General features: G+C 39.0%; 1 protein-coding gene across 2 annotated transcripts; it reads right to left on the bottom strand.

Moving 5' to 3' along the window:
* Positions 1–586: 586 nt before the first annotated feature.
* Positions 587–20,183, bottom strand: LGI1 (leucine rich glioma inactivated 1). 2 transcript variants are annotated; one of them, XM_064144704.1, is made up of 9 exons: positions 18,500–20,183; positions 16,532–16,981; positions 16,095–16,166; positions 12,154–12,225; positions 11,984–12,055; positions 7,816–7,887; positions 5,923–6,092; positions 5,431–5,595; positions 587–5,352 (listed from the first exon to the last, which is right to left on the bottom strand). In XM_064144704.1, the coding sequence occupies exons 2-9, from the start codon at positions 16,720–16,722 to the stop codon at positions 4,535–4,537; spliced, it is 1,632 nt and encodes a 543-aa protein (XP_064000774.1). In that variant the 5' UTR covers positions 16,723–16,981; positions 18,500–20,183; the 3' UTR covers positions 587–4,534. The 2 variants fall into 2 exon arrangements, with proteins under 2 accessions (XP_064000774.1, XP_064000775.1); XM_064144705.1 differs by lacking the exon at positions 18,500–20,183 and having other exon boundaries at positions 16,523–16,612.
* Between the last annotated feature and the right edge of the window lie 1,565 nt (positions 20,184–21,748).

Raw genomic sequence — 21,748 nt, 5'->3', positions numbered from 1 at the left:
CCATATTTGGGTCTCCAGATCAGCAGGTATGAGCAGAGAAGGCTTGCAGGTTTTTGAAAGGCAGCTGCAAGTGTTTGCAATATGTATTAAAAAAAAAATCAGAGAAAAACAAAACTAGACAGTGGAGAAAGTAGTAACAGCTGAGTGAGTTGAGTGTTTGGGTTTGCATTTTTCATCTCAACCTGGCTTAACTTCTGTCCTGCCCTGGCAGGGCCCTGGCCCTTTCGGTGGGCAAGTAGCCTGCTTGTCATTCCATTTGTATCACCATTGCTGTGACTGATGTAACAGAGAAATGTCAAAAGGAAAATTTGTCCCAAGTTGGGATCGTGGATGTAGTACATTCTTTGTAAGCCTCCTGATATATTTTGCAAGAACTGGGTGATTGGATTTTCAGGGGTCCCCACTGAGGAGGAACACATTATGTATTTCATGGTAAGGGAAATACCTCTGTGAAAGGGAAGACTCCTGGATTCAAGACTTGCTGAGAGCTTATGTTCTGCCCCTAGTCATAACATTTTGGACATAATGGCTTTTCTGCTTTCTCTTGCTGCTATTAGCAGTAGTGTTTGTTCATCAACAGTTGGAGGATTGTTTGGTACTTCTTTATTATCCACTGAATACTAGCACAATGTATTGTAATGCTCATAAATACAGCTGTTAGACATTTAGCTTCCCACTAGAAGATATCAAAACACATTACAAATGGCAAATGGTATTATTAACTATGCTAATAATTGTTTCCCCTCCTCAAGTGTACTTTGAATGGCTCCTATCACCCCTTCAAACAAAGTTAAAAACTAATATAACCAAGAGAAATTGCAATTAAAATGCAACTTCAAACCAAGAATACAATTCTCCCTGTTTCTATTTGTTTTAGTACCTTACAGGACAAGATTCTTCCCTGCTGAATTTTCTTCCTTATAGCAAGAGTGTGTTTTGGGATTTTTTTTAGAAACAGAAAATAAGTAGACTAAAAGTCCTAGACATTGCAACAGACAAAGAAAAGGGGAAAGGGGGGGGGGTGGGGGGGTGGGGTGTCCACATAGTGTAATATCTAGCATTCTGAATGTATTTTTATATCCTTTCTGGAGATGTGCATATTCTATTTGTGCTCTGTTAAAAAAATAGAGTGATGTAGTTGTAGGAATACATTACAAACCCATTAACAATTTTTTGTGTCTTAGACATTGATGTGACTAAGCAGCATCAAGGATCAGCAGCAGAACCTTCAGTATTGTCTTCTGTGACACTTTTAGTACTTTACATACTCTGTCAGTTATAAACAAAACAATTGGGAGTTTAAAAACAACTACAACTACAGAGAACAACCATTCATCCACAAGTAACATAGGCTTTGCTGAAAGAAATGTATTAAAAAAAACCCAAAAACTGAACTTCAACATTAAGGGGGAAAGTATCAATGCATGTGATAAGAGGTTCTATTTTAGTTTTTGTTTGAGACCTTTACTGGTACCAGAAGGATTACTGAGCAGAGAACCAGGACAGAATATGGCCATATGCTCAGAGGTGCTGTTAAAATGCCCAGTCTCTGAAATTAGGAGGAAACAGCACAGGGAGCCACCTAATGAGCCTTTACACTCTTCTGCGTTAAGGATTATGAGTTCTGTTCTAAAAATACCCCCATTCCTTATGGGGTGCAGTGAAATGCTAGACTTGCACAATAAGAAACCAGCTGTAGTACCTATGAATTTCCACCTTACATAAACTAACTAGGGAAATGGATTTTCAAGAGAGGACAGATTTAGATTCAGCATTTCCTGGTGATTAGTTGACCTTCCAAAAATAACATAGGCATTAAGACCTTCACAATCATTAGTGCTTGACTACAGGTAAAATTTCTGGAAGGAACAACCAAACTGATAACACAGTTGCACACTTCAGCAGATTAACTCAAAAGATGAATTCCTTACCATCCTCCACTGTACTGTGGCTAGTTTTACAGGTACTGTGAGTGTAAAATTCTACTGACTCACACCTTTGCAGGCTTTTAAACTCTTCATTTAAACCTGAGAGTAAGGGGAATTCCCAGAAGTCAATCACATTCAATCAGAATGTTAACTTAGGAAAACAATCATAGCACTACTATAGCAGAGGCCATGTAGCTGGCTGGCTCTGAAATATAATTCCAACATAACCTTCTCAAGATACAATTGAGCAGCAGTAGATTGGGGTATAGAGCTTGTAAATAAATATTGGTAGCAGATTAGCAAGGTTATCCAACTCCTCTTAAACTCAGCCACACACATATCCATAATATGTCCGTAATGAGAAGGATATCTATATAATTTGATAGAGAGTGCATGTAGGCAAGTATAATAGGAGTAATCAGATCAAAATCACTGCACGTAATTCAATAGGACCTTAAGTAAAAGACCAAAATGAAAGATGAGATGAAGTAGAAAGCACATAATGATTTGCTGGTTGATTGGAGACTGGTTCTTGACTTTCCATTTCATTCCTTTGCCATGAGAGGTGGGTTGAAGAAGAGATGGACAAACCGAGTTGGCAATCACAGATTTGCAGCCAACACTGAGAAATAATAAAAGAGATAATTTGGGGTTTGAAATCATGCTCATATAAAAGCGAAAAATTTATGAAGAATACTTGTTAAGCAAATGATGATTTATCAAGATGATTTCTGGGACTGCATTAAGAAAAAAAAAATAAGCTTTCAGCTGTGAAACTTATTTTTAAGTCTTTTTAGTCACACTGTAAATACTTACATAATAGGTAGTTATTAAGCCTAATACTGACCAGAGCATAGGCAGCTAAGGATAAAAAGGTATCAGAAAAATGAACTCATTAGAGTAGTGTTGTTCGCATGGGATTTTTTTTTCTTCCCTTTTCATGGAACATTTAATATATTATCAAAAAAAAAAGAAGGAAAAAAAAAAGAAATAAAGTATTCTTTATTATAGAAGTTTAGGCCTGGCTTCTTAAAATATGCATTATATGTCTTTTCTTAATGATCGTTTTTCTGCTGCAGCTGCTTCCATCAGTACCATAATGCTCTGCCACTTTGGGGATCTCTGTGACTACAGGGAGAAGTGAGCTTGCAAAATCATCTTGTGTAATTAGCTGACATCCATAGTATGATAAATCTTATTTGGCAGTCAACGTCTATGAATGTTAGAAATGTGTATATTCTAAAGACAACACTGGAGCACAAGGTTTGATAACATCAAATGAAGTGCAAAGGTGTATTAAATCAACTTAAGCTCTCTTTCTGAGCTGCACCAAATGATGTTCAGCAACAGTGTAGGTTTCTCGTAAGTGATGCACTAGATCTATGTAAACAGAAGACTAATTTAAATTCAAGTTTATAATAGATTTTAATGCCAAATTCAGACTTCCTGTAATTTAACAGCTCTAGATAGCTTTGCTGGAGATGCATTTGCTACACCAGTTGAATTTGTCTTGCCATATTCAAACTTGCCTGAATTTCAGAAGTACCTATTACTAAAATTCATTGTAGGATAGTGGAAAAAGCACACTTCACATTCACTACCTTCATTCAGAATCATGAAGATTAAATAATTTCAAATGCAGGGAAAAGACTTGACAGGGTCATACAGAATTAATGCAAGTAATGTGTGACAGTTCAGACACAGAACTGATGTTAGCTGAAAAATAAGCTGTGCTTCTAGCTTTACCACAGTAACCGGCCCAGCATTATACCAGAGGTTTGTTTTGTACTGCTTCAGCGTGAGGTGGAGAAAGATGGATGTTTGTATTGTCTTTTATTCTGTTGATTTATTTGCAAAGTTTAAGAAAATCATATTCTTACAGCTCCACACAGTAAAAAGCTGCATCCTACAACTGGTTCTATGTAACTGAGCCCTCCAGCCCAGACCTATATAACTGAAGTATTTTTTTCTGAGTAAGAGTCCTGTTTAAATCAACAGAGCTTCACATAAATGCAAGATTATGTCAATGTGATAATTTATACGATTGGAGTTGAATGCCATATTTTTATCAAGGGCTCCTTGTGTAAGACCCACCTGATCTCCACTACTGAGCATCTTCCATGCAGTACAACACTGCACTGAGAAGTATGCCTTTTGGGTATACTCTGTGTGTGTGTGTGTGTGTGTGTGTGTGTGTGTAACCTACACGCAAAGAAAAAAAATATCACCTGCAAGTAACATTTGGAATGTGAAAGACACAAAATGTAAACATTTTATTTGGCAGTTGTTTCAAACAGGTGAATAAATAAATGGAAAAGTACATCTTAATATTCTTTATAGCAACAGATGCAGTTGCACAAATATTTACATACTGTGGATGCAAAGAACAGTTATTTAATTTCTTTTTTTTGTTGTTTGTTAAAAAATGCAACTTCCAACACCACTAGACTTGACAATTAAAGATGAAGATACTAGTAATACTTTGTTCTAGCAATCTCAACTTTTAAAGGCATTCATTTGGAAGTAAGATAAGAGAGTCATCATGCATTTAGTTCATTTTATCCACTTATGGTAGAAAGTCTGATGTAATCTCAGAGTTATGAGTGTCATGCGCTTAAGTCAACTATGACATGTTTATAAATCAAGGTAGTTCCCTTAAAACTTGAAGCAAAGAGAAAATCTCGTTTATCGATGGAGACATGTATGAAAGATCTTGGTGCCTGTACGTTTAATTCTTGAAACTTCACAAATTTTGCCTTTTCAGCATCCCAATAATAGACTTGAGTGAAAGAATAATCACTTCCAAGAATGGCATATTGATAATTACTTATCTGAAGCGGTTGGAATACCATTGACCCTCGGGATGGCATCCTTTGTAAATCCAGAAATGCAGAACCACCCCACTTCATTACTTTAGAGTCCCCAATAAATCTTGTTAAGCAAATGTATACATCCTCTTTCACTTTGAAATGTTTCACTGCATATGCATCTTCCATATCTTGGATATCAAAACGCTTAACAAATTCATTTGTTCCTTTGTTCCATTGATATATTACAGGTCTCTGGGAACTACTTGACAGAATTAAATGTGGCTTGCCAGATATTTCAAGATACTCCACGTCAGTATCTCTGTACCAGGCATGCAGAGACTGATGGGAGTAAAATCCATTCCCATTCCATTTGTAAACCGTGGTGAAACCAGCCTTTGAACTGTCTGCCACAACAAAATACCAGTCTTCAGCAATCTTGAAAGTTTCAATGTCATTAGGTTTTCGGATTTTAAGGATTTCAATATCTTGAATTTTTATAAACTTATTAGCAAAACGATCTCTTTTATATATGTGGGAGCCTCCAAACAGCTGTGCGACAATGACAAACAGCTGACTCTTAATAACTATAGGTTTACATACAACAGTTGAAGTACCTATAAAAAGAAAAGACAGAGTTAGCACCACTTTTTGGATCAGCTGGTTTAATGTTGTGTCTTGAGCAGTGTGCATACCTGTAATGTTGTCATAATTCCTGAACATCACTTCTACATGGTCCCATTCAAGAAAGATGCATTTTCCAGTAAAAGGCTGAGCGATAACCACATATTCATCATTCATGTATGAGAAAGTATCCACTGACAGAGACTGGTATGGCAGGGACTGATAAACTTCAAATTCTGCAAAAGTGCACAAAACATGTGACAGTTACAGAGTTACTTTCCATACTGTACTGAAAAAAGTCTGTTTAATAGATAGCAATAAAGCACTTCATCACTAGTCCAATTTTCTTGTGGATAAGGGAGCACTACGACTTGTTTTTTGGTCTTTCTCAATTAAAGGTGATCGGCATGTCAGACTTAACACCTGCGCAGACATCACATTGATTTTAGTGGAATTCCCATCCATTATGCAGACTTCCTGCAACAATGGATCTTAGAATAAAATACATTTTTAAAATAGCTCTACTTTAATTTAACAAGATTAAATAATCTGAAGCACATTACCTGTAATAATGCAATCAAATTCTTTCGGAGAGAGGCTATTGATTTTGCGCTTCTTGTATTCTGGTGGGCTTTCACAGTAAATGTCTTCAACCGTTGCATTGGTGCTGCCCAGCCATTCCACTAACCACTTCAGTTTGCAGTCACAATTAAATGCATTGCCTCGAAGATCTCTACAACGAATAAATAATGCATTGAAAATAAGTAGTCAGCTGATGGATTCCTCCTTACAGAACAACAACAAGCTGGGCTCTTGTTAAATATGTACCCCCCTTGCTTATTCTCAGTTGATTCCTTCCTGGCTTAATTTGTCCTGACCCATCGTTAAATCTACACACCAGAACCCCCACAGATTTAGTTATATTAAGGTAACCTAAAAGAACATAACTAGATGACCAGTCAAAAATTTTTGTTGGTTTCCTCAAGTTTAGAGGTTCACAAATGCCTACTGAACTATTTGGCCCATATTTTAGGAGGTTTGTTGTATTGGATTACCCTTGCTCAGTAAGAGCATTCTAGAATACAAACCCAGAATTAATGTAACCTGATAATCAGCCAGTCAGTATCTGTTGTCTCCTTTAGATACAGTTATTTAGTTTTTTGGGAGACACAAGCAAGTTCTGTTCAAGTGTTTTACAACTGTCTTCAGTGATATTACAGATTACAAGTACAGGAACAGGCGAATGCCAGGACCAGACTGTGCAACCACCTGGCCATGATTAGTAATGCCAAGTAATGCTCCCAGATATACTGACCATCTCCACATCTTACTCTTGCAGCCCCACACTAGGAATTCAGCCTGCCTTGTTAATACAGAAAGGAGGCAAAAGGATGTTCTGCATTTATTATCCCAAATCAGATGAACAAAAATTTGGTGTGTTGTCAAGAGTGAAGCAACTCTTAAGATTTATCTGTTTATTTGTATTTTGTATTTTTGCTGGTATTTAAGTATTTAAACAAGGTCATCTTTTGGTTTGGTTGCAGTTAGATGTGGTGCTTACTATTACACATGCTTTTATGGTAAAGGTTAGCCTTCCCAGAAATTACTTGCACATTGAAATGTTATTCTATTAAATATCTTCCACTATCTCCTCAGGCCGTACTCTCATCCTTCTTATTCACTAAGTCTTACTGAATATACAAGTCTCTCATATAACTCCTAACAACATTACTTATCTTCATAACTGGTGGATGTGCTAGTTTGAAGCTAGCTAGAATGTTTTGGTGAGAAGATTAGATTACAGGCTGTGGAAGGAAAACAATGGTGATGTCTACTTCCCTCATAGACTTGCTGAGAGATACAAGAAGAATCAAAACATAGATGAGGGAGTCTTCTGCTGGGGAACTGGCTGAGCTGCATCTCTAACCTCACCCCTCTCTGCCATTTCTTTGACTAATCCACTTTGCTTCCTAACCCCCTGGCCGAACCTCCATTCTTCCTTGGGACTGGGGTAAGGTTGAGAGGGGTGGGGGGAAGGTGAAGGGGTGGTTGGGAGTCCTTCCTGGGGACTCAGGTTTCTGGGATGGGAGTTGTGTTTCTGTATTACCTTTTACCTTATATATTTCTGTATATAACTGTATATACTGTAAATATCTGCTTGTATATTCTGATAAGGTGTATATAATAAGCTTCATTCAATTTCCAGAGCTGGCTGAGTCTAGTCTGGGTGATTTCCAGAGTGTTGGGGGGAGGGTAACACCCAAACCATCACAGTGGAATATTCAAAAGTAAAGCAAATAACAGCAGACAAAAAAGCAAGCCTACCCATATTGAGTAGCCACTACCCAGTAGTAAGACCCCATTACTGGTTGTTGATTCGACTACTCAGAATGTCCTCTGAAATAATCTCTTTATATTTTTACCACAATTTATATATGAATTAATTGATTTCTTACACATTTGTCAAAGAATCCAAGCCTTTGAATATGTCTTTTGGAAGTGACTGGAGGTTATTATTTGCGAGACTCCTGTAAAAGAAGACACTTCAGTATCAGTGCCAGCTCATTAAATTACACATATTTGGAAGATGTAAATACTATGTAGGGTTTTTTTTTCTTGAGGTAAAGACCCCTGGTTTTCTGCACCACTTAGTTCTGGAAGATTGCTTTTAAGAACAGCTTTTGTTTTGTGATTTTTCTTTGACTAAAATGCCATGATTCCTTCTGCTTTCTGACTCTTCAGCAGCCTTGCAGTGTTTACAATGCTTCACAATGCTTCACTTAGCAGAGTAAAAAGTGCAATCACCGCTGGTGTTTTGCAAGCACCATTATTTTAAAACACTTAGTCACAATTTGATCTACTGATGCTTTCCAGTACATGATGTTCATATTACTTCAATTTCCCACTTTTTGGTATCTCTTCTGGAATAAAATCTAATACCATGTTTTGTTCCATTGGATTCAGCTTTAGCTCAGTTTTTTGAAAATGCAGTAACAGACAAAAAAATTGCCATTCAGCATGAATTTCTTTCTTGGAATATACATGTATGTAGGAGACCAGCAAAAAAATCCCCAGTTTTTAATGTTAAGACATCTTGGTTAAATTCAGTGAATATTCTAGCTAGCAAAAAATAGGAGGAAATTTGAGCAAGCTTGGAATAAGCAATAAAACACATTTCAGTCAGACCCATCTACGCGAGTCCACCAAAGGTTCTCCAAGATGCCACTGAGGGCATGACAGGAAAAGAATAATGTTGTAAGGTATAACCTATGCCTCTTTTGGTTAACAAAATCATTTATCACTTTTAAGAAGAAATTAAAATGGAAATACATAATTCTAGTTTAAGATCCTCGTTAGAATCTGTGGCTAGTAAGACTGAAAACCTCTTTTAGTGTTGCCTGTAAACATAAAAGTTATTTATTAACTACACTTTCTCTGTCCAAGCAAAGCCACTTAGGCATGTACTTAAACTCAAGAACAAGCCCAGACATACTAGGTCTGCTGTCTCATTTAAAATTAAGTGTTTGCCTTATCAGGAGTAGTAAATATGGGATGATGCCATTAGTCGATTCTGACTCACCACTTTCAAAGTACATCTGATTGTAACACTGGTGTATCACGTGCTTCACTTATGCTTAATTCTATGCTCAGCAGCAATCCTTTAAAAGTCAGGTAACTCATAGTGAGAAAGCTAAGTAGACATGAAAGCTGAGGAAGGTTTAATGCCATATATATTCTTTATATATTACAATATAGCAAACTGTAAGGGGATAATGTACGTGAAAGCATCAGTGGTTCTCCACTGCTGTGGAAATACAACTGACAGAAAAACTTACACAAGGTTTATACATGTGCTAATTTGGGGATGAAAATTATGCAGATTATAGTCCACTGTTAAAAGCACATTTATATGTTAGAAAACACTGATTTGTCTAGATGCTGCTGCGTGTGGTATTTGGTTTATAACAAGAGAGTAAAGGTTGAATTGAGCATGCAGCTGAACTTATGATCAAGGTTCTGAAACAAACACAATCAAAATTATATATTGTGCTCAGAAGTTATTGTCTAATCCTAAGATTCTGACATTACATTGGTTTTGACATTTAATTAGTTTAGAAATGCTATTTTTCTTTAAGTTTTCTGTTCTTTAATCCACCACAAGCAGCAAACAAATTGTGTAACATAACAATAAATACTAGATGGCTCTGTTTTACAATAAAAACACATCATTATCAAAGTTAATTGCATTATAAAAATTCAAATGTTTGAATAAGCTTACTGCATTACAAAAAATATGTTGTGAAAAGGAAGTGAACAGAACAACTAGAACAAAGTTCACCTTCCCCTCTAACTTCATGGAACTCATTTATATCCTTATTTACTATGACTCTTTTAAATCTATTTTCTATATGCAAGTACTCTCCTGTTTCTTAAATGAGAAATGCCTCAGGGTGCCAAATTATTATTCTTTAAATGTATGTGGAGTATTCCCAAAAGAGTGGGAAGTCGTTCTGCAAGCAGATTAAACTAGCCACATTCTGTGGTTAATGGACCTGCTTTGCAGTTATTTTCTGCAGATTTCTCATTGTCTTTATGAATAGTGCTCCATGCACAATAGCAACATGATACAGAAATCTGTGTCCCAAAAATGTGCATTTGACCACATGCAAATGAGAGTGGCTCCTGAAATGTCTTTTGCATGTGTTCTCTCCTACAAAAATGATGAAGCATCCTCAGAAACCAACATAACAGGCAAGACAAGATGGGCTGTATGCTCTGTGAGAAGAAACTGTGCCTTCCTCTGTGTTACACAGTTTGCTCGCTGGCAGCAACAGCTACTAAATAAGTAACTGAATATGATAAATAATGTACTGGATTCATTTGCAAATATAAAGCTATTCATGTGCATAACTATTTTGAAGATAGGGTCCCACTTACCAGCTTTATCAAATGATCTGCTTTTTTAAAAGAATGCTGTGCTTCTAGTGTGGGTTCTAATGGAATAAGCACAGTTTAGATACCTTTTCTTCCTCTCCTCTCTGATTCCCCAGACCTGAAGCCATTCTGTAAGTAACTTTATTTGCACAAGTAGTCACAACAAGCCTGGTTTCAGCCAGCTATGGCTCTTGTCTGTTCTCACCAAAAAGGGAAGAGTGAAGTGTTTTATGGTACATTCACTATGTGGTAAAAGATAAGGGGACTATTGTATGTATGCATTAAGTAATTAAAATGGAACCTTTGCTTTCTCTCCTGTGTCAAAATGTATGAAAGAAAAAGTTAAATGACCTTTTCTCAAAATCCTCTCAAAGGTCATTGCTATAAGGCCAAAAGGTCAGAATCTACTCCCCTGTCTATGACACATGCCCCAAGATACACATTTCTGAATGCAAGCACTGAGAGGTAGTTATAAAGGCATTTCAGGTACTTCCCAGATGTTTTAGATTCCCTTTCTAGTAGTATTTTTGTATTTTATTTTATTTTATTTTATTTACACTACATACTGTATTTTCAATACATTTATCACCTGCTAAAATAAAATTATTGCTAAAACATAAACTTGATGTAAGTAAGAGACAAAATCTTCTCTAAAAACCGTCTTGCTAGCTCAGAGCATGAGGATGCTACTCTTGTGTTCGCAGTGGAATGTTACAGGTATTTGCTGCCAGAATGCATTTTCACCTGCTGAGCACAGCACGAGAAATGCCTCTGCTGGCGCCTGCATGGGAATCGTTGCTCCTGACATCAACATTAGCATCCAGAGTGCTTCTGACTTGTTTCCTCTCTCATCTAACACAGCAGTAGGGCTGCAGCATGTCAGAAGGCAAGAGCTGGTCATGTTTCTAGGATAGCCAAAGGACTGAACAGCAGCACAAGGAAATTTAAGTGTCAGTGTGTGGCACGTCGATCCTGACTGTAGGATGCTCTTGCTCACATGCAGGAGAGGACAGGTAGTGCAGACGTCTGAAGCCAATCTGGCTGCAGTCTAAAGGCTTTGTATAGCCTACAGTTAAGTGTGTCGTATTGCAATTCTTCTATTTAAATCTGTTCCAGCTGGGAAGTTTCACATTTGATTTAGTCACATTCTGCTGGATATGGTTAGTAGCCAAAGTGGACACAGGCAGTGACGGCCTGTCCAAAGGATGGCTGTGACATACTCTCAGATTCGTGCCAGACTGGGGTACCTTGAAACAGGCACATGTCTGCCCTTCACTACCGTGGCACCTCTGTGCTGACCAACAGCTCCCACCTCCCCCCTCTTCAAGCCCCAAACTGCGACTCACCTCATCAGTGGCAAGCTTCTTGACCAAGCATCCTGCTTTCTCCCTACTCCTACATGTTCAGCTGGAAGTCCCCAGTGCTCTGAGCAGAGAAAGTTACAGAGCTATTGCCAAAGATGAACTGCTTGGATGCTGTTTGGGTCCTGCCTTTTTTTCACGGCTTTTTTCACACATACCACAGTATGGAACTCTTTAGTGGATACATAAAGATTAGCATTCTAATTGAATTACTATTAATACTTAAACAAATGTGAGCAGCTATATAGCAAAATGCAATATTCTACAACACAGTGGTTCAGTTACTGTATTAAATATACCAAGTAATACATTCAACCACTTTACTTACAGGTGGATTAAAGATTTCAGTCCTCTGAAAGTATTTCTTGAAATTGACTTAATGCTGTTGTTCTCTATGAACCTGCAATGGGTCGTAAAGTCATTCTGGTCAAAGCAATGCCTGGAACTAGGAAGCCCACCCACTCAATAATGCCAGGAAATACACTTTTGTTCACTCACAAATATTCTAGATGAGGAAGGCCCATAAAAGCATCATCACTAATAACATCAAAAGTGTTGGATGTAAACAACCTGCATAAAGAGATGCAAACCAGAAGACCATTAGGTTATTAGCATCTTTAGAAAGCAGTTCAGCTCACCCAAATTCAGTAGGCCAAATTTCCACTACCCAGTTACATGGCTTTGTGTATGCAAGTAGTTCAGGATTGTAAGGCTGATATATTGCACCATAGCCTGGTGCAAAGAGAAGGACCTGAGAACTTGTTGCTTTGCCTACTGGGGCCATCCGATAAAATTCCACTGACTTCTGTGGGATGTATATGTGGGTTTGTTATGCCGGTAAAACAAAGGGATAGTACAAGCACCACTAAAGACATTTTTGGATGAACAATGAAATGTTCAAGTACTACAGAGGTATGAATTGTCTTGAAGAACACTTACTTTTGATGAAAATATAGGGAAAATATACAGCTAGTTAGCCAGATATCAGCTTGAATTTATACCACTGATAGGCAGGAAAATCCCTTAACTTATATGTTAAACTTCTGAGCATGTTTCACCTTAGGGTAATCAAAAGTCACTGAGAAAAAAACAGAAAACCTCTTAATTTAGTAAGTGTTCAAATCAGAGCTATTTTTAAAACCACATTATATCTACTGGAGATAGCTCAGTGCGTGTGTGTGCATGCATTTTTCATCCATATAGCAGTAAAAATAACAGCATTTAATTCTGTGTATTTTGTAAACATTAGAAGTGTGATAGCACTGATTCTTCCAGCTTTATGTATGCTCGTCAGCCACTTTTGCATTTGTGCTTTTAAATTCAGCTCTGGACTGCCACACCCTTAATATAGTGAGGCATTGTCAAGTATGATGAACTTTTCTTCACCCCAATAGAATACTAGATGTACATCTATATTTTATTCAGCTGGACCTGATGGATAAATAGATTTACACCATGACATCCTTAGGCACTCAAGAAGGCAAGATTTTCAAGTATGAATTAGCACACCTAATGAGCTAATCTCTTAATTTCTAATTTGCATTAAGAATAAATTGTAGTTGATTTATTTCTCACTTGACTATTGCGGACTGTGCTTTTGCACTTTAAATACAATCCACTGTATATATGAAAAATATAAGCAAGAAATTATTAATTTTTATTAGAAACAATAAATACTTCTTATGCAAAAAAAAAAAAAAAATCATTTTTGTCAATTCTCTAAACCAGAGAGAAATTTAGTATATCTGCTGCCTGCAACTAATTTTACTTCTATGATGTGATTTAACTTCCTCTTCTGCACCCTACCTTGCTTTTAATTTAAAGAACAGGGTGGTGTGTTGTGAAACAGTGTAGCTACTTTAGAGGTTGCCAGTCTTACAGCACAGGTGTGGCACTTGGTGAGCTCATTTGCCTCTCAACTAAGTTATCTTTCCCCAGCGGCTCTAGGACACGTATTTGACACACAAAGTATGTTTTCTCACACTCTTTGACCTCAAACACCAGATTTGCTTGACCTGTGACTAGGGACAGTGCTCTGCAGCAAGAGTTATATTGCCTAGCAGGAACTGTACGTTGTTAGCAGGTATGGATCTTCGTGCAATGATTGCCTCCCTTCTCTCAATGAGTTTCATGTCATCAGTTTTTAAAGGCACCCTCAGCACCTTGCTGATACAGTTACAAGTACTAGAGATGACACTTAGGGAGATTTTATCTACATTTAAGGAACACTCCTCCTGGCACTTCAACATAACTGTATAGGTCCTTCCTATTTTTGTTGCCACATGAATAGCACTGAGCATAGTATTCATAGTATTCAAGAAGATAATCTCTCTTGGCCTGGGACTTATGAGCAGTGTTCAAACACAAGGCCATGATTTTTTTCAAGAGATCACTGTCATTACTACAGTAAAACCAGAATAAAATAATAATAGCAGCAGATATACTCCACATGGAAATATGTGGCTGGCATAGTGGAGAAACCAATGCTAGAAACTATTACATAGAAATACGTATAGACTGCTAAATCTTCCTCTTGCCTATAGCCATGCAAAGCTAAAAGTTACTGTAATTTTTAATTAGCCTGAGTTCTTTCCTTTACTGTCACCTGTCAGTAGTGGATTTTTTTCTGTCCCATGTATAAACTGAAACATTGGCCTGAGAGGTATAATCCTCTTCCTATGGTCTTGTGTTTAAAGAGCAGTTTGCCTTCAGTCAGCGGCCTGACTTTCCAAAGATGACAAGCAGCTCAGCTACCATGTTAGAAATATCTCTAGAAAAGTGTTCAGCAGCATTTTTAGAAATGCTAGATAGCAGAAGTAAGTAATCTGTGGATTGTTTGTACCATTTTAACATATCTCTTTCATTGAGGCCCATAATGGAACAAAACCTGCTTGTCTGGGGTCAGAGCTTTTGTTGCAGCATTGATTAGGAGCAGCTGAGAATGTCTGCTTTAGTGAAGTATACAGCAGATCATGCGAATTGTTACCATTACTAAAATGCCAAAAACCACTGCTTACAGACACAGATCCCACTGTGCTGGGCACTGTAGTAACTCTAAATAAAAAGACTATGTCTGTCCTACTCCACCCCATCCAATTCTGCCTCCCCTGGCAGTGAGATTCTAAGTGTAGGTGGCATATCGTAGCCAAGATAGATGATGTCCTACTCACAGCCTTCAGATACAAGCTCCACCAAAAATGCTATTTTCCCCCTTTCCTTTAAAAAGCTCATTGCAAGGATTATGTGCAATGTATCCCTTTTATGATCTGTGACCACCTTGGGAAAGCTTCTCACGAATAAAGCACCGTGTAAAAGCATTTAGGTTTCCATAGTAACTGCATTTACCTATTTACCCTGTATCCAAAATTGTTCAGTATGTCTGCACCTCCTTATCAGCTCCACTTGAGGTAGTAGAGTACAGCTAGGGTCAGGGCTTCAGCTATCAGTGCACCAGCAGTTTAATCTAACAGTTGTAGGGCTCCAATACATCAGCATTACACCTCTGATCACATCTAGGGTGCATAGGAAATCAGTCTGGGACAGACGTCCAATTTGGATTCTGATAACATTAGGGAGTCTGTTTTGCTGGATTTCTGAGACAAATCTGGGTGTGTGTCAGGCTGGCAGCATAGCCACTATAAACAGTTCAGGTTACACCCCCTCTACCTCCGTATAGCTCGCAATTATATAATCATAAGCCCACATTTCTAGGAAAGCCTGTGAGCCTGCAAAAATCCTATACAGAAATGCATCTAATATTTAAATACCACAAAATATTATCTTCCTGCATATACCTCTTTGCAGTATTTAATTTTGAAATAACTGCTTACATTTTTTTTTAATTGAAAGAAAAACTTCCATTAATGTTGTGGGTTTTTTCCAAAGAATATGAAATAACAAATAGGGTCAAATCCAGGCACTATGTAGGCAAAACTCCCACTGAAGTGACTAAACTTCCACAGAAGTCAATGGCAATTTTACATGGAAAAGGACTTCAGGACCTGTCCCACTGCATTGAAGGGCCTGATCTAAGGGGTTCTGAGCTCACAGTTGATTAGAGTTGCAAAAGACAGCTTTATATTGGAATCAGGCCCCAGTATTGCAGGGAAAAAAAACACAAATAGTTGTTGCAATGATCTAGTCCCTACTGTAATGTTAATTAAAGTATAATGAAGATAGCATACGTTCTGTCACTGAAAGCTTCAGCATGCAATCATTCAAAGTAGCACTGACAACACATAACCCTGCAAAATACCAAGTAGATACACTTTGAAAAAATTAAACATGCATTATCTAATTCCTTCAAAGTCTTGCATTTTGCCATTTAATTAATCTTCTCTTGCTGTTTCTCATAAAATTAATACCAAAAGCCTTTCTAAAATATTTATGGATACACAGACATTTCATAACAAAAACTGTATCATATAAATATTTCTCACAGAAGCTGCAGAGATGGTGTGAGCAAAAAACTCCCTTCTGGGATTTTAGTAAAAGCAGATCTCACAAAGGATCTGGAAAGAAGAAAAAAAACAACCTTATATTAATGTAGTCTCATATATCTGTACTTATAATAATGATCTGCTCATGACAGAGAAATTTACTTATGTAAGTAAAAAAAAAAGAATGTTACAGGTTTCATGTAGTATAGAAGAAGGTATAAAATGGGATGTGTGCATGTAAACAGACACACAGACAGATGAAAGAGATGTAAAAATCAGGATTCAAGAATGCAGTACAATTTTAACACATTAGCTGATAATTCTGAATGCTGGAAGTACCCCATGCAGCAAACATCCTTCCCTATGTACTGAAAATACCACACATCCTAGTTAATTTAAAATCATAAATTAAATAATCAAATGCTTACAGCCCTTACAGTGAGATAACATCAGGCGGAACGCTGCGAGGAATAGATCTGGCATTTTCACATAAAGCATTATCTTTGGTACAAGTACACCAGGCAGGACATTTTGGCTTCACTGGTTTCTTCCCTTCAGTCAGCAGAAGCACAGATAAAAGGCATAAGAAATAAGCAATTCTTCTAAAGGGTCTGCTGGCATTTCCCATTCTTTTGATCCGCTCTCGTTCCAGACAGTTGAAAGAATATCCCAAAACATGAACAGGGGTCCTTTATTCAGCCATTGGATGTCTTTCTGTAAGTCCAGGTCAGTATTTGTTTCTTCTTTCTCAACCCTTTTCTTTCTCTTTCACTCTGGTTTTGTAGACAGAAACCTGCAGCTGATCTGTGTGTTTCCACTCACTCAGGCAACGTACTGCTCAGAGAGGAGACCTGCGAGGTGCTGTAAGATGGGGAAAATCCAACCAGCTGAAGGAAAAAAAAAAGGGGGAAGAAAAAAAAAAGGACTTGCATCACCACAAAAACACCGAGCACAACACAGCATTAGATTGCAAAGTGATGTAACTGAGAAATACACAGCTTTCTGTTTTCACAGGGAGGCCCTTTCCCTGTTACCAAAAATAGTACAGCATTATGTTTTGCTGGTGGGTGGGTGAGTGGGTGTGGGGTGGAGTGTATGTGTGTGTGGGGGAGACATCAGTCATCTTTTACTGGATCCCTACAACCTCGTGAACCTTTGAGAATTATGCTTCACATACTGCAAGCAGCAGAACTAACAGCAGTATCCACAGGAAAATGAAATCGAGTGAAAGCATCAAAAGCATTGCTGCAAAAGCTGTTAGGTTTAATTTTTATCCTTAGCCTTTATTGCACATATTTGTCTGACTGAAAAACAAGCTGCCACACATGGAAAATATTACAATGTATGACAGAATGCCTACAACTGTCATTCCTAAACAAAATATTTTCTCATGCAAAATAGACACCAAGTATGTCCTTTTTATTTTATTTTTTTCTTTCTTAGAGAAATAACCATTCTTATTTTTCACATGTGCTGGTTAAATGAAGTGGATCAAGCAACATTCAAAATGGACAAATTCAATTAAAAGTTCAACTTAAAAAACCATATTTGCATGAAGACTGGCCATTTTAGATGGGAAAAAGAAAATGGATATTTAAACAGTAGCTAGGAGGTTAAACATGTAGTTACGAATGGGCCTTCTTTGAAAAGTGATAGGATAAGGACAGATCTTGGTGGTAATAATGAATCTTTACAATGCTGCCTGGAGGCTGCAATTGAAATGAGTGCTAGATGCAGTATGAGTACTCTGCAAGATACAGTCTGCAGCCTGAAGACTTTACAGTAAACTACATTAAATATTTTATAGGTAACTTAAGCAGCACCTAAGTGTTATTATATAAGGAATGATAAGACAGAAGTAATGAATGCCAAATAGGTGGAAAGCCATATGAGAGGATTTTATTTTTTCTGATATAGGATTGCTCTTAGAAGAGTTTGGCAAACTTTTAATAGGTGCTGACAATTCCCTGTCAGTCTGGCAGCACTGCTTATGTTACACAGATCACAAAGCCTACTAGAGTTGACCCAATGGTATGGAAGTTTCGTACAGTCATGCTCACTCTTGACTCCTTCACGAAGGTGCTCTTTCATCATCAGGAGACACTTGATCTCTTGATGAGGAAATCTCTCTTGACTTCTGGCTAATTCTCCTTTGTTTTCACACAGCCACCTGGCTCTGGTCCATTGCCCCTATACTACAGGCCATAAAAACTCAAGCCTAACACCAGGCCATGTCTGTATTCCTCAGGAACAATGCCAGCAAGACTCTAAGCACATACCTATGTAAACGTCCAGCAGAAATGTCATATGCTATTGGTAAAAGCAAAGGGGAACAGCAGCCTGCAAATTGCAGGAAACTCAGTGTATGGATACTAGGCAGGACCCCAACATTGCTGAATCCTTACCTGGGCAGTGGCTGACGTTTGTCTCCCTGGGTTGAGAGAGCTCACACCAGGTAGTGGGACTGCATCCTGTGAGGGACTGGGGATTGCCAGAAATGTCCAAAAAGTTTTCAGAGGCAGATGACCACCTCTGAAGGCCCTGCTTGGAGAGGACTTTGGTGCCTGTGCATTGGCATGCTCCCCACCAGACACCCGTGCCTGTAGAAAAGGGCAGCTTGTGCTTTTCCAGCTCGCTCACTCTCCACAATGCGTTTTTTTTAAGCTCTTTATTAATTTAAGTAAGAGTCCAAGTTTTTTCCTCTTAAGAAAATCTTCCCTGTCAGCAGTGTCGCCTGAAGAAGGATTGACTTCAACTAGGAGTGACACAAGCTGTGTTATTTCTGAGTCCTTCCATCTTCTGTAAGGAAACGGTACATAATTACAGTAACCAAAGCGCTGAAATTATAAAGCAAATGCTGATGCCTTCTCTTGGGCATAAAGGTTACTTCTTGCTCTGGAAATGATCTCTGACTGAGAAGGGAACTGGATTTGTGAGACTTGTATAAGTAGGGTACACCATCTTCTCCCCTCCAAGATGTCCAAAGGCACAGACTTTGGTGAGGTGAGAACAGAAAATTCTCCTTTTTTTTCTGCAAGAGAAGAGGTCTGTTGTTGTTTGTTTGTTTATTCCTGGCAGAGCTACCCATTGCCATGGCAATATTTTGCTATTGATGGTGAAACCCTGTGTTTCATTTCCTTTAGCTCATTCACTGAAATCCACCATCAATTACTTAGGCATTTCTTTTTAGTTAATACTCCAGCCACATTGTGAACCTCCTGAAAACTTTGCAGTCTACCATTTTTTTTGGTAACAAAAAATAACCAAAACCAACATTCTGCAGCAGAGCAAGTAACCTGACTTCAGTTTTGTTCATCCAGACAACCACCTGGAAGTTTGTTTTCTATTCTAAAATACATGTCAAAACAACTGTTTTATCCAAAGTTGTATTATGAGTATTCAGAACAGCTCTGTCAAAAGAGAGGCACAAATCACATTTTCCAGAGTCATTTTTTGCCAAGTGCAGCGTCTCATTTCTTTCCATACAGTGATTTAAAACCAAAGTGGTTCGTGGATTTTCAGTGGTATAGCTGTTCTCCATCCATTGCCAATATTTGGCTCGCCCTTTACCTATGCCATCATTGTTTGCTTTCTGGCTAACAGAGCCGGCAACGGCCTGCTGTGCCCACAGGGCAGCGCCTCCTTTTAGGTCCTTGCTAGGTACTGATTAAGCACAACGCGATTCAAAGTTTATTTATTTTTCTCCCAACAAGGTTCCCGCAGGAAGGATGAGGAGGTTGTGGCTTGCGTTACTCGCTCTGATTCCCGTCGTTCGACAACGTTTTAGCTGCAAAATCTTCACCTTGCCGTGCAACGGCGGTGCTCGCCGGCAGACATGTTCCAGCGCGGGCAGGGATACTCTGGGCTTCTGGCGGTCACTCTTGGCTCGCTTTCGGTGCCGAGCAGGCCAGCAGCTCCAGACGTAGCCCTCTGAGAGCCTTCCCCCCGCGCTGAGGGCTGTGCCGCCGCCCGGGCCAGGGCTCTGGGGCCCTCACCCGCTGTCCGGTATCCCGGCAACCGCCACCGCCGCGCTTACGGTGCCTCGCCTCGCCTGCTGCCGGCCCTGCCGGTGCCTTGCCGTGCTTGCTGCCAGCCCTGCCGCTGCTGTGCGGGTCAGAGCTGGTGTGAGGAGCGGCCCCCGGGGGCTGGGAGGCGCGAAGGGAGGGCGGCGTGTCCCTGGCTCTCCCTTTCGCCTTCCCCACCGGGGCCCCCTCGGGATTTGTGCCTTCGTTGTAGCGATGGAGAATCATCCCTCACTGCCCTGCGCAAAAGCAGATTTTAGTATTCCCTGCACTTTATTCCTATGCGGTGATATTTCACCTCTTTAATTGTGACTGGAGCTAAGTAAGCCTTAGAGACGATTATTTTTCACATAGTCATTCGATACAGCTAGAATCAGATGTGTTATCTCTTCCAGTGTATCCAAATTGTTCGGCAACAGCATTTTTCTAATAGTAATCGACCATCTAATAATGAGCTTGGTGCTGGTATATGACTGTTAAACTAAAAATACTTTTAGTAGCTGGCATTAGAGGTATTCACCACCTACCACTACTTGTGTTCTTTAGTTAGACTTTGCACTTCTGTAGCTTGACTTCTAGAGCGAACATATGCATTTCGTATGATTAATATTTACTAAACATACATTTGTAGCAAGTATTCTAAAATGTCTGGTTAAAATGTGCATAATTCCATGAGTCAATCTGTTTGCTAAAATATTTGAGGAAAGCAAATACAAATGATTAGAACATATAGCCAGAAGATTATTTTATATATAGGTATATATATATATATATATATATATATATATATATATATATATATATATCTCACAGTATCACAGTATAATCAAGGTTGGAAGAGACCTCACAGATCATCAAGTCCAACCCTTTACCACAGAGCTCAAGGCTAGACCATGGCACCAAGTGCCACGTTCAATCCTGCCAACAGCCCCAGGGACGGCGACTCCACCACCTCCCCAGGCAGCCCTTTCCAGTGTCCAATGACTCTCTCAGTGAAGAACTTTCTCCTCATCTCGAGCCTAAATCTCCCCTGGCGCAGCTTGAGGCTGTGTCCTCTCGTTCTGGTGCTGGCCACCTGAGAGAAGAGAGCAACCTCCTCCTGGCCACAACCACCCCTCAGGTAGTTGTAGACAGCAATAAGGTCACCCCTGAGCCTCCTCTTCTCCAGGCTAAACAATCCCAGCTCCCTCAGCCTCTCCTCGTAGGGCGGTGCTCGAGGCCTCTCACCAGCCTCGTCGCCCTTCTCTGGACACACTCAAGCATCTCAATGTCCTTCCTAAACTGGACATTGAGATGCTATTTAATACTCTCTTTAGGAATCCACTCTGCTCCACTATTTGCATATTCACATTAGACCAGTGTGATAAATATATAGAATCATATGTTTGATCCGATCAATTCGTGGCAAGAGGTCACAGACAAGGAGGAAGGGGGGGGGGTTTGAATGTAACTGCATTCCTGCTTGCACCACCATCTCAATAAGCTTAAAGATAAGAGTAATTAGATTGACAAAGGAGGGAGGCATGTGGAAGAGATAGTCTTTTGCATATTTAAATGGAAATGCATTCCTCCTGGTGCCACCTTTCCTGTATGAGCAAATAGAAGAACCAGGACTTTGAAGTTCATGAGGAA

The sequence above is a fragment of the Pogoniulus pusillus genome, chromosome 6 (assembly GCF_015220805.1).
Source record: "Pogoniulus pusillus isolate bPogPus1 chromosome 6, bPogPus1.pri, whole genome shotgun sequence".
Lineage (NCBI taxonomy): Eukaryota > Metazoa > Chordata > Aves > Piciformes > Lybiidae > Pogoniulus > Pogoniulus pusillus.
This window is presented reverse-complemented; position numbering and strand designations above follow the sequence as displayed.